The 12,329-nt window shown below is 50.1% G+C and overlaps 1 protein-coding gene, 1 long non-coding RNA gene and 1 pseudogene across 2 annotated transcripts; 2 read left to right on the forward strand and 1 right to left on the reverse strand.

The window, feature by feature from the left end:
• Nucleotides 1–627: 627 nt before the first annotated feature.
• On the reverse strand, nt 628–12,094 carry BC051537 (cDNA sequence BC051537). The gene is made up of 5 exons (NR_046183.1): nt 12,054–12,094; nt 11,769–11,898; nt 9,225–9,330; nt 2,426–2,612; nt 628–1,831 (listed from the first exon to the last, which is right to left on the reverse strand). It is a non-coding gene; the product is annotated as a cDNA sequence BC051537 (long non-coding RNA).
• Nucleotides 1,398–2,637, forward strand: H2-Pa (histocompatibility 2, P region alpha locus; annotated as a pseudogene).
• On the forward strand, nt 9,164–12,019 carry H2-Oa (histocompatibility 2, O region alpha locus). The gene is made up of 5 exons (NM_008206.2): nt 9,164–9,313; nt 10,618–10,866; nt 11,093–11,374; nt 11,468–11,603; nt 11,788–12,019. Exons 1-5 carry the CDS (start codon nt 9,232–9,234, stop codon nt 11,789–11,791), a joined length of 753 nt encoding a protein of 250 aa, NP_032232.2. The 5' UTR covers nt 9,164–9,231; the 3' UTR covers nt 11,792–12,019.
• Nucleotides 12,095–12,329: the final 235 nt, after the last annotated feature.

Below are 12,329 nucleotides of genomic sequence, written 5' to 3' on the forward strand. Positions count from 1 at the left end.
AAAGGATCCCCTGAACCGGTTCATCCCCACCCCATTTCCCAGCATCCTTTTCACTTTCTTTTGAAAGGCGTGCTTAGCTGTCGCTCCCTTCTGCTGTGGCCTCCCGCCTTTTCAGTTCTCACTTTACACAGGCTCCCTGGGGTGCCGCCTGCTTCTGTTGCTGTGATAAACACAGAGGCCAGAAACAACTTGGGAAAGAAAGGGTTATTTGACGGTCTAGCTTACAGTCGCCACTAAGGAGAATCAGGACAGGAATCAGGGAGGAACTGAAGCAGAGACCACAGAGAGTTGTTTGTTTGTTTGTTTGTTTGTTTTGTTATCGTGTTTTATGAAGAATTTTCTGTGCTCACAAGGAACCTGAAATCCTTCTTCGAGAACATTCTCCATGCTGTTTGGTCCAAGAGTAGACACCCCTACCTGCTGAGGCCCAGAATCCACAGGGAAGAGGAGGGGCGTGGTCCAAATCCTCCCATGGTTCTCCTCGCCCTTCCAAGTCCAGAATGCTCACACTGTTTATAACGTTTTGACTAACGATAGTTTGTTTATGTTTGCTATTTCTTACCAACTAATAAAGACTAAGAAACAACAACAACAAAATCAAACCACACAGGGATTTCAAACTCAACAACTTCTATATTTCCACTTAAAACAAAAGCAAATATTTTAAAGAGATTTTTAAAAGGTCTTTAAATCAACTTAAATTTAAAAAAAAATAAAATTTGAAACCATTGTCAAAATCCATTCTGTTAGATTTAATATGCTTAAGATTAAAAAAAAAATACAGAGTCACAGAATTAGCACATGCTGCAGGTGCAAATGTATGAACTAACACAGAAACTCAACAACTGTATCACTACAATGCAGCGAGCTTCCCACCTTTTCTGTAATAAGGACACTAGCATGCCTGCCCTGCCACCTCCACAAGTTTAAACATCTAATTTCACACCTGCAGTCCTAGAACCCGGAGCTGTGGGGAGGTGAAAGTCTCTCTCCTAGCTGTGCATTGCTGTGTGACCTGAGGCAAGTCACCGACCTTCTCTGTATTTCCTTGGTTGCATCTAGGGTTGTTGTAGCATTAATATGCGTCAAACATGTAGCCTATTAACAGGCTTGGCACTCAGCAAGTGCTCAACAGAGGCTTCTGTAACCCCGCCCCAGATCCCTGCAGATCCATGGGGTTCCACCTGGGAGTGGGCAGGGGCAGATGGACTGAAGATTCTATCTTCTTCCCTCTCCCCAACACCCCACACTGCCTCCTGTCTGCTGTTTCTCCTCCCCTATTCCCCCTTTTTTTGGGCCTCTTCTGACTTTATTAATAAATCCAGCCATTCCTCTGCCTTACCACTTACACAATAGTTCTTATATTGGTCTCATTTTTCTTTATCTTGCTTCTACAGCAGAACACATAGCAATGTATGACATATTTGTACAGACACAACATCCATCCGGTGAATGCATGTACGCGTCTGATGGCGATGAGCAGTTCGACGTGGATCTTCACGGGGAGGAAACGGTCTGGGACCTGCCGGGAGTTCAGCAAGGTTTATGCATTTGACGCCCAGGAAGCTCTGCCCTACATCGTCAGCCTGAAGAACAACCTGAGAGCCTTGATCCAGAGATACAACGATGGGAGGACCCCTGGTCCACACTCAGAATGGGCGACAGATGCCCTCTGCTGAGGGACCCTCCTTGGAGCGGCCCTGGACTCCCTGCTGTATAGTCGGGGGCTGGTGTCTCCTCTTCTTACCCAAGAGAGGTTGAGCTCTACTGAGGCTGCTCAGTAGGAGTCTTCCGGCTCTCTCTGGACTCAGAGGTGTCAAGAATTCTGAGCCTGAGACAGAAAACACCCAGTGTGGGATCTCTGTGACTTACTCAGAACTGATCGGGTTCTGTCTCTTCCCAGAGTCTCCCAAGGTGACCGTGTTCCCCAAGAACCCGGTAGAGCTGGGCCAGCCCAACGTCCTCATCTGCCACATCGACAGGCTCTTTCCCCCAGTGCTGAATGTTTTTGTTTGTTTTTTGAGACTGGGTTTCTCTGTGTAGCCCTGGCTGTCCTGGAACTCACTCTGTAGACCAGGCTGGCTTACAGGCTAGAATTCAGAAATCCGCTTGCCTCTGCCTCCCAAGTGCCGGGATTAAAGGCGTGCGCCACCACGCCCTGCTACCAGTGCTGAATGTTACATGGCTATGTAACCGGCAGCTGGTCCCTGAGGGAACTTCTGAGACCGTCTTCTGCCCAGCACAGAACTCAGATTTCACAAGTTCCACTACCTTACCATCATACCCACGGCGCAGGATGTGTATAACTGCAGAGTGGAGCACTGGGGCCAGGGCCAGCCGAGTCTTGGTCACTGGGGTAAGCAGCACCCCCTTTCCATGCACCCTTGCACCAGGACCTGGTACCCCAGCATCCCGCTATACTTACTGCATCTGTTCATTTCCCTCAGAAACGCAGGAGCCAGTCCAGGTATCTGAGACAATGGAGACTTCGGTCTGTGCCCTGGGCCTGGTGGTGGGCTTGATGGGCATGGGCATCGTGGTTGGCAGTGCGCTCATCCTAAGAGCTCCACACGGCAGCCATAACCCCGGCACCCAGGAACCCCTATGAGTAACTGTGGAGATAGGGTGCAGTCAGATGAAAGAGGGGGCGTCTACACCTACTGTGCAGAAAGGGGGTAAGCAGGGCAGAGCTTTGTAGAAACAACACTGAGAATCTAAGACTCACGCCCTGCCCTGAGCATCTGCGCCCTTGTTACCCTCACCTAAAATCTGCGTGACAGTACTAAAGTCACTGTGGTTTTGACACATGAGAGACGCTTATAGCATCTATGTGCACAAGAGCATTAAGCACTTTCACCAAAGCCACACAGCTAGACTGTCTGGATCGAAACAGCTCCCTATGGAAGAGACTAAGTTCAGCCGTGCTTGGACCCAGTCTGTCCTGCGCATGCGTCCCGGATTATGGGCCGGGAATGACATGCAGCCTCCGTCTCTGCTCGGACACACTGCTGGCAAAGCTCGCATAAAAATTCTCTTCTGAGCTTCTATTTATTGAAACATTTATATTTCAAATACTAATACTTTTGGATTCTCCTCCCACTGAACAGTGATCTCTCCATGATGATCTGCGTCTCTCTCATACTGACTGACGTCATTATTCACTCTGGACCAGGGTGAGGAGGTGGGAGAGAGTTACGTCACCACTCCACAGAGGCCCTACAGACTGTCAGGACATCTCTGTTCTGACCCTGGATTCATTTGTTCCTCTGTTCCCTTACTCTAACCTCCCCCCCCCCCACCATATGTAATTGGATTGAGTGAGGTTTTTTTTTTACATATAGTTACTATTTGCACCGTGAGGAAGTATTCACCACATCTGCAGTTTTAGGGAGCTCCGATGGCATTGCATCATACACCTGGTTTTGAACCTCTAGTCTGTTGCTTTCGGTTGTTCAATATGGTTCTGCTCTAACCATCCACCTGTCTCTACAGGTACCTCTGGAGTACCTGGGGTGTGTCTGATTATCTTTAACTCTCTCATGTGGACTGGCATCTCTGGAATGCATGGATCCCGGGACGCAGTTGCAGGGAGCTGGGCACGTGGCTCCTTCCCTTGACCATGTGCTGCCCATCATCACGGCTGTGTGGATCTCAGTTCCCAGACCTGAAGTCTCCTGCCGTAGCCGCGACCCCATCTTGTCTGCTTTCATGTGTGAAAAGGAACACGCTGCTGCTGTTCACGTTTCTTTAGTCAACTCTAGTTGTGACCATCTTCACCCGTACTCTCTTTGAAGCGCCATTGGTCTTGCTCTGATAGTTTCTGGCTTGCATCCTTTGCCCATTTTTCGCCATTAGTGCTTCTGTGGGAAGCAGAAGGCTGGGGTTTCCCCTGTCATCTTGCCGACGTCATCACCCAGCAGGGCTTTGTCTCTCTCTGGATGTTTTCCTGCCAAACCAGGATGTTTTATGTGCTGCTAACTCTGTCCCCGAGGTTCCAGGGAAGATAGATGTCTTAGTTAGGGTTTCGTTGCTGTGAAGAGACACCGTGACTACAGGACAACATTTCATTGGGGCTGGCTTTCAGGTTCAGAGGTTCAGTCCATTATTATCATGGAGGGAACATGGCAGTGTGCAGACAGATGAGGGGCTGGTGGAGCCGAGAGTTCTACATCTAAATCTGAAGGCAGCCAGCAAGAGACTGCCTTCTGTGGACAGCCAGGAGGGGACAGGAATTGCACACTGGACAGAGCTAGAACATAGGAGACCTCAAAGCCCACCCCTACAGTGATGCATTTCCTCCAACAAGGCCACACCTAATCTAACAAGGCCACACCTAATCCAACAAAGCCACACCTACTCCAACAAGGCCACACATACTAATTGTGCCACTCCCGGGGTCAGACTTTCAAATATGTAAGTCAGTGGGGGCCATTCCTATTCAAACCACAGTAGGTTTCTCATAGGGCAAAGGGGGAGGGAGACAAAAGCAAAAGCCCAGGGCTGCCTGCTGTCACCTCTCTCGCCATTCCTGCTCCCTGTCACCAGCCAGACTCACCCCCACCCCCATCCCAACCCCCCCTCCCCCTCCCACCTCACCACCTCTCACTCCCCTACCAAAACTTGCTGTCTCCTGTGTGCAGAAGTCTGGGACTTCTCCTAGCTTGTAGCCTTACAATGAGAAGCCTGTCCTGTCCTGTCCTGTCTGTCTGTCTATCCTTCCTTTTTTTTTTTTTTTCTTGGACAGACTTTCACTATGTAGCCCAGTAGGCTGGTTTGGAATTCTTTTTTTTTTTTTTCCATTTTTTTATTAGGTATTTAGCTCATTTACATTTCCAATGCTATACCAAAAGTCCCCCATACCCACCCACCCCCACTCCCCTACCCACCCACTCCCCTGGTTTGGAATTCTTTAAGTTACCTGGCAGGCCTTGGATTCACAGAGATCCATCTGCCTCTGCTTCTGTTTCGCAAACACTGGAATCAACACCAGGCGCCTCCAAGCCCGTTAGGAGCCCCTCCTTAGTGGTTTTTATCTGTAGAGGTTAGCGCGTATCTTGATATTTAGTAATTCCTCCATAAGTGTCTGTCGACTTGCTGGAGAGATTATTTATTACTCCGACATGGGCTTGTTTAGTTCCTCAATACAGTTAGCGTACTGAAGGCTGAGTGCCAGCTATAGACTATAGAGCTCCGTGGCACTGTCCCTAGAACATAGCATGCCTGTGTTATATAACTGTCACCATGGTAGAGAGAGTGTATCATAGACAGCTCGAGCAAGGCTACAGTGAAGCTTCACGGGCTGAGAAACTGCGGGTGGGAGCCATATATAAAGGGAAGGGGAAGGCAGGATGGATCTTAGACTCCATCCTGAACCCACTGTTGACGGTGACTGTGTGCGTCTTGCTGCAGGTGATGGTATTTCTGAAAGGAACACAGCCTTGGGAAGATGTCCTAAACGTGTACCATTGTTACATAGCCCAGGCTGTCCTGGAGCTCTGTAACCTGGCTGGCCTTGAACTCACAGAGGGCTCTACTCCTTGATGGACTTAAGGGCTCAGCTCTTAGCATCATTACCAATAAATTAATGATATCACATGGGTGTTGCTGTGCTTGGCACCAGCCTGGATGCCTGCGCTTGGCTCCTGTCCTCGGCTCCCCAGCTCTGAGCTCCACCATGGACACTGCTGCCTGCTTCCAGGGAGTGCCCAAGAACTATTTTTCCTGTCTCTGAGCTAGGAGACTGCTCTTACTGGATGTCTGGGGCCAGGTCGATTATGACTAACATTGCATGGCAGTGTGACTTCGAGAGGCACCATGGAAGTAATTCTGAGGGCTCTGACCTCACTTGGGGGCGGGGTTGAGAATTTAGATTTGGCCCTGGAGAGGGAACAATGGTAAAATTGACTTGGATGAAGATTCGTTTGGATGAGTCTGAGGGCCACAGAGGTTGGAGTTCCTAAGGAAGAGCTTCAGACCCCTCCTCTAGTTGATTGTAATAAAGCATCTTTTCATGAACCTTCGCTTCTTCTTAATATGTTAGGTGAAACTGAGGTGGAATCTCACGGATAATTTTCTATTTTATTTAAAATAAACTTTAAGACAGGGTTTCTCTGTGTAGTCCTGGCTGTTCTGGAACTTGCTCTGTAGACCAGGCTGGTCTCAAACTCACAGAGATTCACTGCCTCTGTCTCCTGAGTGCTGGGATTAAAGGCGTGCACCACCACCGTGCCTAGCTTGACCGTTTTTTTATTTACAACTGGAAATGGAAACAAGAAAAATCCTCGCTCCTTGTGGATGCTAATATTCTTATTCATGACGCCTGAGGTCAAAGTGTTGTGGACAGAGTTATGAAATCTAAGAAAGTCGGCTCAGTCTCTGGGTGGCAGAAAGACTCGGCAGCCTGTGCTTCCTTCAGTTTGGAAATATGATTTCAGTTTACATTTTTAAAAAGCTGTGATTTTTACCCTGCAGATGAACCCCACGCTGTGAATCTGTATGCCCTGTGATGATCCTGAGCTCATGGGAGAGCGGGAAAAGCTTGGTTCACCCAAAGTCAGAGGTCAGGGGTCAAAGGTGACTGACAGTAAAACATACCATGGTGTTAGGAGGAGGACTCAGGGGCTGAAGAGGAGCCCTGGCTGCCAGAACCCACAGAACCTGGTTCAGCTCCCAGCACCCACATAGCAGCTCACTACTGTCTGCAACTCCAGTTTAAGGGGATCTGACGCCCTCACACAGACATGTATGCAGGCAAAACACCAGTGCACAGAAAATATGTTTTTAGAAAGAGGATGGTGGCACACGCCTTTGATCCCAGCACTTGGGAGGCAGAGTCAGGCGGATTTTTGAGTTCGAGGCCAGCCTGGTCTACAAAGTGAGTTCCAGGACAGCCAGGGCTATACAGAGAAACCCTGTCTCAAACCCCCCCCCAAAAAAAAAGAAGAGGAAGGAGGAAGAGGAGGAAGAGGAAGAAGAAAAGGAGGGCAGTGGTGGCACACAGCTTTTGTCCCAGCGATCAGGAGGTAGAGGCAGGCAGGTATCTGTGAATTCAAGGCTAGCATGGTCTACAGAGTGAGTTCCAGGCAGCCAGAGCTACACAAAGAAATCCTGTCTCAAAATAGATAAATGTAAAAAATTAAAAACAAACAAATAACAACAACAAAAAACCTCAAAGCAGAACAAAATTTCCATTTTTCAGGCAGAAAACAGATTTATTAAGTCTGCAATTCACTTTGAGGGGCAGTGGCCAGGGGGCTCACATTTTTTACTGTTATTTCATCCTGTTGTCTTATTTTTAAAAAGATGTATTTCTTTGTTGTACATGGTGTGTTGCCTGCATGCATGTCTGTGGACCACTGAATTTCTGATAACTGGGGTTACAGATAGTTGTAGGACACCATGTGGGTATGAAGAGCCAAGCCTGGGACCTCTGGAAGAGCAGCCAGTGCTTTTAACCTCTGGGCCATCTCTCCAGTCCATCTTGATATGTTTTTTGAGACAGAACCTAGTCTTATATTTGTGCGATCTTCCTCCGCCTGTTCCGTGCTGAGATTATGGGTGTGGACTGGGACTCCTGGCTCAAAAGCCTTCACGTATTTAGAAATAAAAACGCACTTGGGCAGCCTCCCTTGATGAGTTGCTGGGTGACCCCATCTCAAAATCACTCCTCTCTATTCAGCCATTACTAAACAGAGAAGCCACCGAGGTAGCCATGGTTTCTCTAAGACATACCCACCTCTTGCCCCGCTGACCTGGGACTCCAGCTGCACTGTCACTGGAAGAGAGACTTGGTTCAGGGCTGGACCAAGGCTGTGAGTAGGTCCCCTCATTCATGCAGACATCTGCAGAGAGTACACTGTGTCCCCTGGAGTTGCAGTTACAGAATGTCGTGAGCAGCCTCTTGAGGGCGCTGTTTCCCAAACTCTGGTCCTCTGGCAGAGCAGCGTGGGATTTTAAGGCTGAGTATTTCCCAGCCTGCCCACCCACTGCATCTTTTGAGATGGCTCTGCTGCTGACCCTAAAGCCCTAGAGCTCACCTGTTTGGCTAGACTGGCTGGCTAGCCAGTTACACGGATCTCCCTGTCTCTGCCCCGCCACGGCTGAGGGTTTACAGACATGTGCCACCATGCCTGGCTTTTTCGGTGTGTTGGGAATCCAAACTCACGTCCTTGTGCTTGTGTGGCAAGCACTTTACCCACAGAGCCACCTCCGCAGCACCCGGAACGAGTATTTGTTACAAACTTCACTGAGCCAAAGCAACTCGCTGGAGCCAAAGTCGCAGACTTCTCAGACAGCGTCAAGCTTGAAAACCCTTGATTTCAGCCTCTTTGGAAGATGGCTGCCACAAGTTTGATGGAAGTTCTCTTTACCCATTTCTATTTCCTTTCTCTTTTTTGAGACAAAGTTTCTCTATGTAGCCTGGCTGGCCTGGAACTTACTGTGTAAACCAGGCTGCCATTGAACTCATAGAGATTCACCTGCCTCAGCCTCCAGAGTGCTGGCATTAAAGGCGTGGCCTGAATCTCTCTATTTACTGTATTGACTGAGTCCTTCCAGTGCCAGCCATTGGCTGAGTTCACCAATAGGCAAACGCTAGGTGCATGCGGACCCTGGTCAACCTCTGGCCAGCGTGCAAGAGGGTGTCTGGGGACTAGAAGGGACAAATGGAGACCACCAATGTCCTCTGCCCACCCCATGTCACTTGTAGGAACTGCCTGTAGTGTTCCTTCAGGGGGAGCATCTTCAGCCGTTACACAGTCTTCCTTACAGATAAAATAAAATAATGTTTTTGAAAATGATTTACAAATATAAGAGTTTCTATGCTGTGATTTATTATATCCAATGATCTCCCTTTAAAAGTTCTTAGTGTGTTTTGTTTTATATTTTACCCCCCAAAATTTCCAGAGGGACCCACAGGAAAAATCAGGTTCTATCATGGACCAGATGGAGGCTTTGCCCAGCATAGCCATTTGGTGCTCTGTGACTTCTCTGCTCCTTCCTGAAGCCCCTTCTTGAAAGGTGAAGTGACAGATGACCCATGGCCTCCACTCTCCACCTTCTCACCCAGACTCTTTACTTCCTTGCCCAGCAACAAACCCATTATCTCAGAGAACTGCTCTGATTGGCTGCTTACCGCAAGGGTCTTCCCCTAACCTGGACTCTGTTTCTTTTTACCTCGATCTTGCTCCCTTGCTTCCCAAACAGACGTTGTTAGAGCCACTCACCCCAGCAATGGTCCTTTTTGTGGAGCTGGTCCCGGTACTCCTAACCGCAATGAGCTTCCTGAGTCCCCGAGGAGTAAGGGCCATCAAGGGTAAGTGCTGGGGACACCTGGGAGTGGGAGAGTACAGCACAGGGGAAAGTGTCTCTCTCTGTGTCGGGTATATGGCAACTCCCTCCACCTGCAGACAAATCCCTGCCACCTCCATTGTGGGCCTAACCACTGGGCTGAGGCTGGGTCTCTTCTGGGCTTCTTTTACATTCAGAGCCCCCCTCAGCTCTTCCTCTTTTCTGAGATCCGTGCCCTCACCCGCCTCACTGCAGAGCACCCTGGCTCCTGAACCACTTCCTGGCTGCAACAAGCAGTTCTCATCCAGCTTTGTTGCAGTGTTTTGGTTTTCCCCGTTTGTTTTCTGTCACGCTGGGCTCATGACAGTCCCTTACATTCCTCAGAAGTGTAGAGCTCTGAAAGAGTCAGTGGAAATGTAGCCCTGACACCAGGAAACAGCACTTTGTCGAGGGTGAGACCTATTAATCAACACTCCCAGATGGAAGGTGGAATGTAAAGTTTGAATCTTGGGGTGTTTGTTTGTTTGTTTGTTTCTTTATTAAATTGGCTTTTTGAGACAGGGTTTCTCTGTGTAGCCCTGGCTGTCCTGGAACTTACTCTGTAGACCAGGCTGGCCTCAAACTCAGAAATCTGCCTGCCTCTGCCTCTCAAGTGCGCCGTTGCTGCTGCCAGGATTGAACTCCTGACTTTATGTCCTGTGTTATCTTACAATACTTTGGGAACTTCTCTCTCCCTCCATGTGTTAATGAGGCAGAGTTTCATTGAACTAGGCAGCCCACGCTGGTCTTGAACTTCTGATCTTTCTGTCTCTACCCTCTCTGTGCTGGGGTTGTAGGGATGTGCTGTCATGCCTGGCTTGTGGAAAGCGGCCCTTTTCCTCACCCTGGTCTCTGGATCATGGATATTATTACATCATGCTCCTGTCTGTCACTGTCCCTCACCCACTCCTATGCTAGCTTTCTTTCCCAAAAGCTCCCTTCAGTGCTTCCCCTTAACCATTTCCTCCTCGCCCCAAATTTACCATCTTACACACAAGGTCTGACAGGGTGGCTGCCTCTACAGCTACAGCAGATGATGGAGGCCTGGAAACCTGACACCATCTCCTGTGGGCTGTCTCTCCTTTTCCCAGCCTGCTTTGTCAGCTCCACCCATGCATGCAGTGGCCACGCCCCCTCTGCCCTCCCCCTTTCGTGTCTCTGGAACTTTTCAAGGGGCTGCTATGGCTTTGCAGGGCTGTCCTCACCCCACAGCCCAGGATGAGACCAGGCTGAGACTCAGAAGCTGAGACATGCTTCTCTCAGCTCCCATCCTTCCCTCACCCAATACAGCCGACCACATGGGCTCCTATGGACCGGCCTTCTACCAATCTTACGACGCTTCTGGACAGTTCACACACGAATTTGACGGGGAACAAATTTTCTCCGTGGATCTGAAGAACGAGGAGGTCGTGTGGCGTCTGCCTGAGTTTGGAGACTTCGCCCACTCGGACTTTCAGAGTGGGCTGATGAGCATTTCCATGATCAAAGCTCATCTGGACATCTTGGTGGAACGCTCCAACCGAACCAGAGCTGTCAGCGGTACCTGGCCCTCCCTCCACCCCACCTAACTAGGCAGGGAAGGTGATGGACAGAATCCCCAACCCCTCTTCAGAATCCTGCCCTCCCCTCCCCTCCTGCCCCAGGAAGATCCCAGAACGTTTCTGCAGGTGGCCACACGGGAGGAAGTATCCCTTAATCTCGGCTCTAGTAAGACCAAGAGCTGTGAGGGACGGGACTTTGGGATTTAGGTTCTCATTCCTCCTAGTGCCTCCCAGAGTGACCGTTCTCCCCAAGACTCGTGTGGAGCTCGGAAAGCCCAACGTCCTCATCTGCATCGTGGATGATATCTTCCCGCCTGTGATCAATGTCACCTGGCTGCGCAACAGCCAGCCCATCACTAAGGGAGTGGCCCAGACCAGCTTCTACTCTCAGCCTAACCACAGGTTCCGGAAGTTCCACTACCTGACCTTCGTGCCCTCTGCGGAGGATGTGTACGACTGCAAGGTGGAACACTGGGGCCTGGATACACCGCTCCTCCAGCACTGGGGTAGGGAGCACCCTGCCCCAGCCTGTTCACGTCTGTGTCTCCACTACTCCAGATCCCTTCCTGTGTCCTCTGACCCTTGCTTTCTTTCCTTAGAGCCCCAAGTGCTTACCCCACCACCGGACACCATAGAGACCCTGATCTGTGGCCTGGGCCTGGTTCTCGGCCTTATGGGCTGCCTCCTGGGCACCGTGCTCATGATCACAGGCACACGCAGGCCCAGTATCCGCAGGTGCAGAAGCCCCGGGAGTCTGTGGGCAAAGGGAGGAAGGCGTGGAGAGTAGATGGGGGACGCCGGGGGTGGGGGTTGGGGGTGGAGGAGACAGAGGAAGGGGGAGGAGCTAGAAAAGCGGGAATTTGGAGAAGTGGGTGTGCGAATGTGAATGGCTTCGGTCACCTGGGTTTCGCGACTTTAGGTAACTTCTCTTCTGAGAAACCCTTGAGAGATGATTCCTGGCGGACTTCTGGAAGCTTCTGCGTGCTCAGCGGCAGCCTGTGACAGTGTTGACCTCGAGTGGCATCAACCTCTGTTCACCAAATCCCAGGAGAACATTGTGGGCGCAGTCTCCTGCCCTGGTACCCCATTTCACTCACAGCTCCAGTGCCATCCACAGCTCTGGCAGCCGCACTAAATTCTCTTAAGAGTCCTTGCGTGTGTCCTTTTCACGGGGTCAGTACTTACAGGTCAGGGACGCCTGAGCATCAAGAGGAGTTCTGGGTGGTGACCACCCAGCGGGGCCACATTAGTAAATGTTTTTATGCCATCTCACCTGTGCCTTGTTGACCCATAGTGTGGTACGATTCAGGCTTCAAGGAAATGGGCACAGAGTATCCAATTATTGCAACTCCCCCAATCAAGGGCTTTTGTAGGGCAGCAGGGAGGAAGTCTCACAGGGACTCTGCTCCTACTTGAACACCACCTCTCTTTTGGACATTTCCTGGCATCCTGTGACTGACA

The sequence above is a fragment of the Mus musculus genome, chromosome 17, assembly GCF_000001635.26.
Source record: "Mus musculus strain C57BL/6J chromosome 17, GRCm38.p6 C57BL/6J".
In the NCBI taxonomy this organism is placed as follows: domain Eukaryota; kingdom Metazoa; phylum Chordata; class Mammalia; order Rodentia; family Muridae; genus Mus; species Mus musculus.

Excerpts from the sequence above, each read along its gene's own strand:
- H2-Oa (NM_008206.2), top strand. The coding sequence starts at position 9,232 with ATGGTCCTTTTTGTGGAGCTGGTCCCGGTACTCCTAACCGCAATGAGC. Across the intron at positions 9,314-10,617 it reads AGGAGTAAGGGCCATCAAGG|CCGACCACATGGGCTCCTAT; the intron begins GTAAGTGCTGGG and ends CACCCAATACAG. Across the intron at positions 10,867-11,092 it reads CCGAACCAGAGCTGTCAGCG|TGCCTCCCAGAGTGACCGTT; the intron begins GTACCTGGCCCT and ends CATTCCTCCTAG.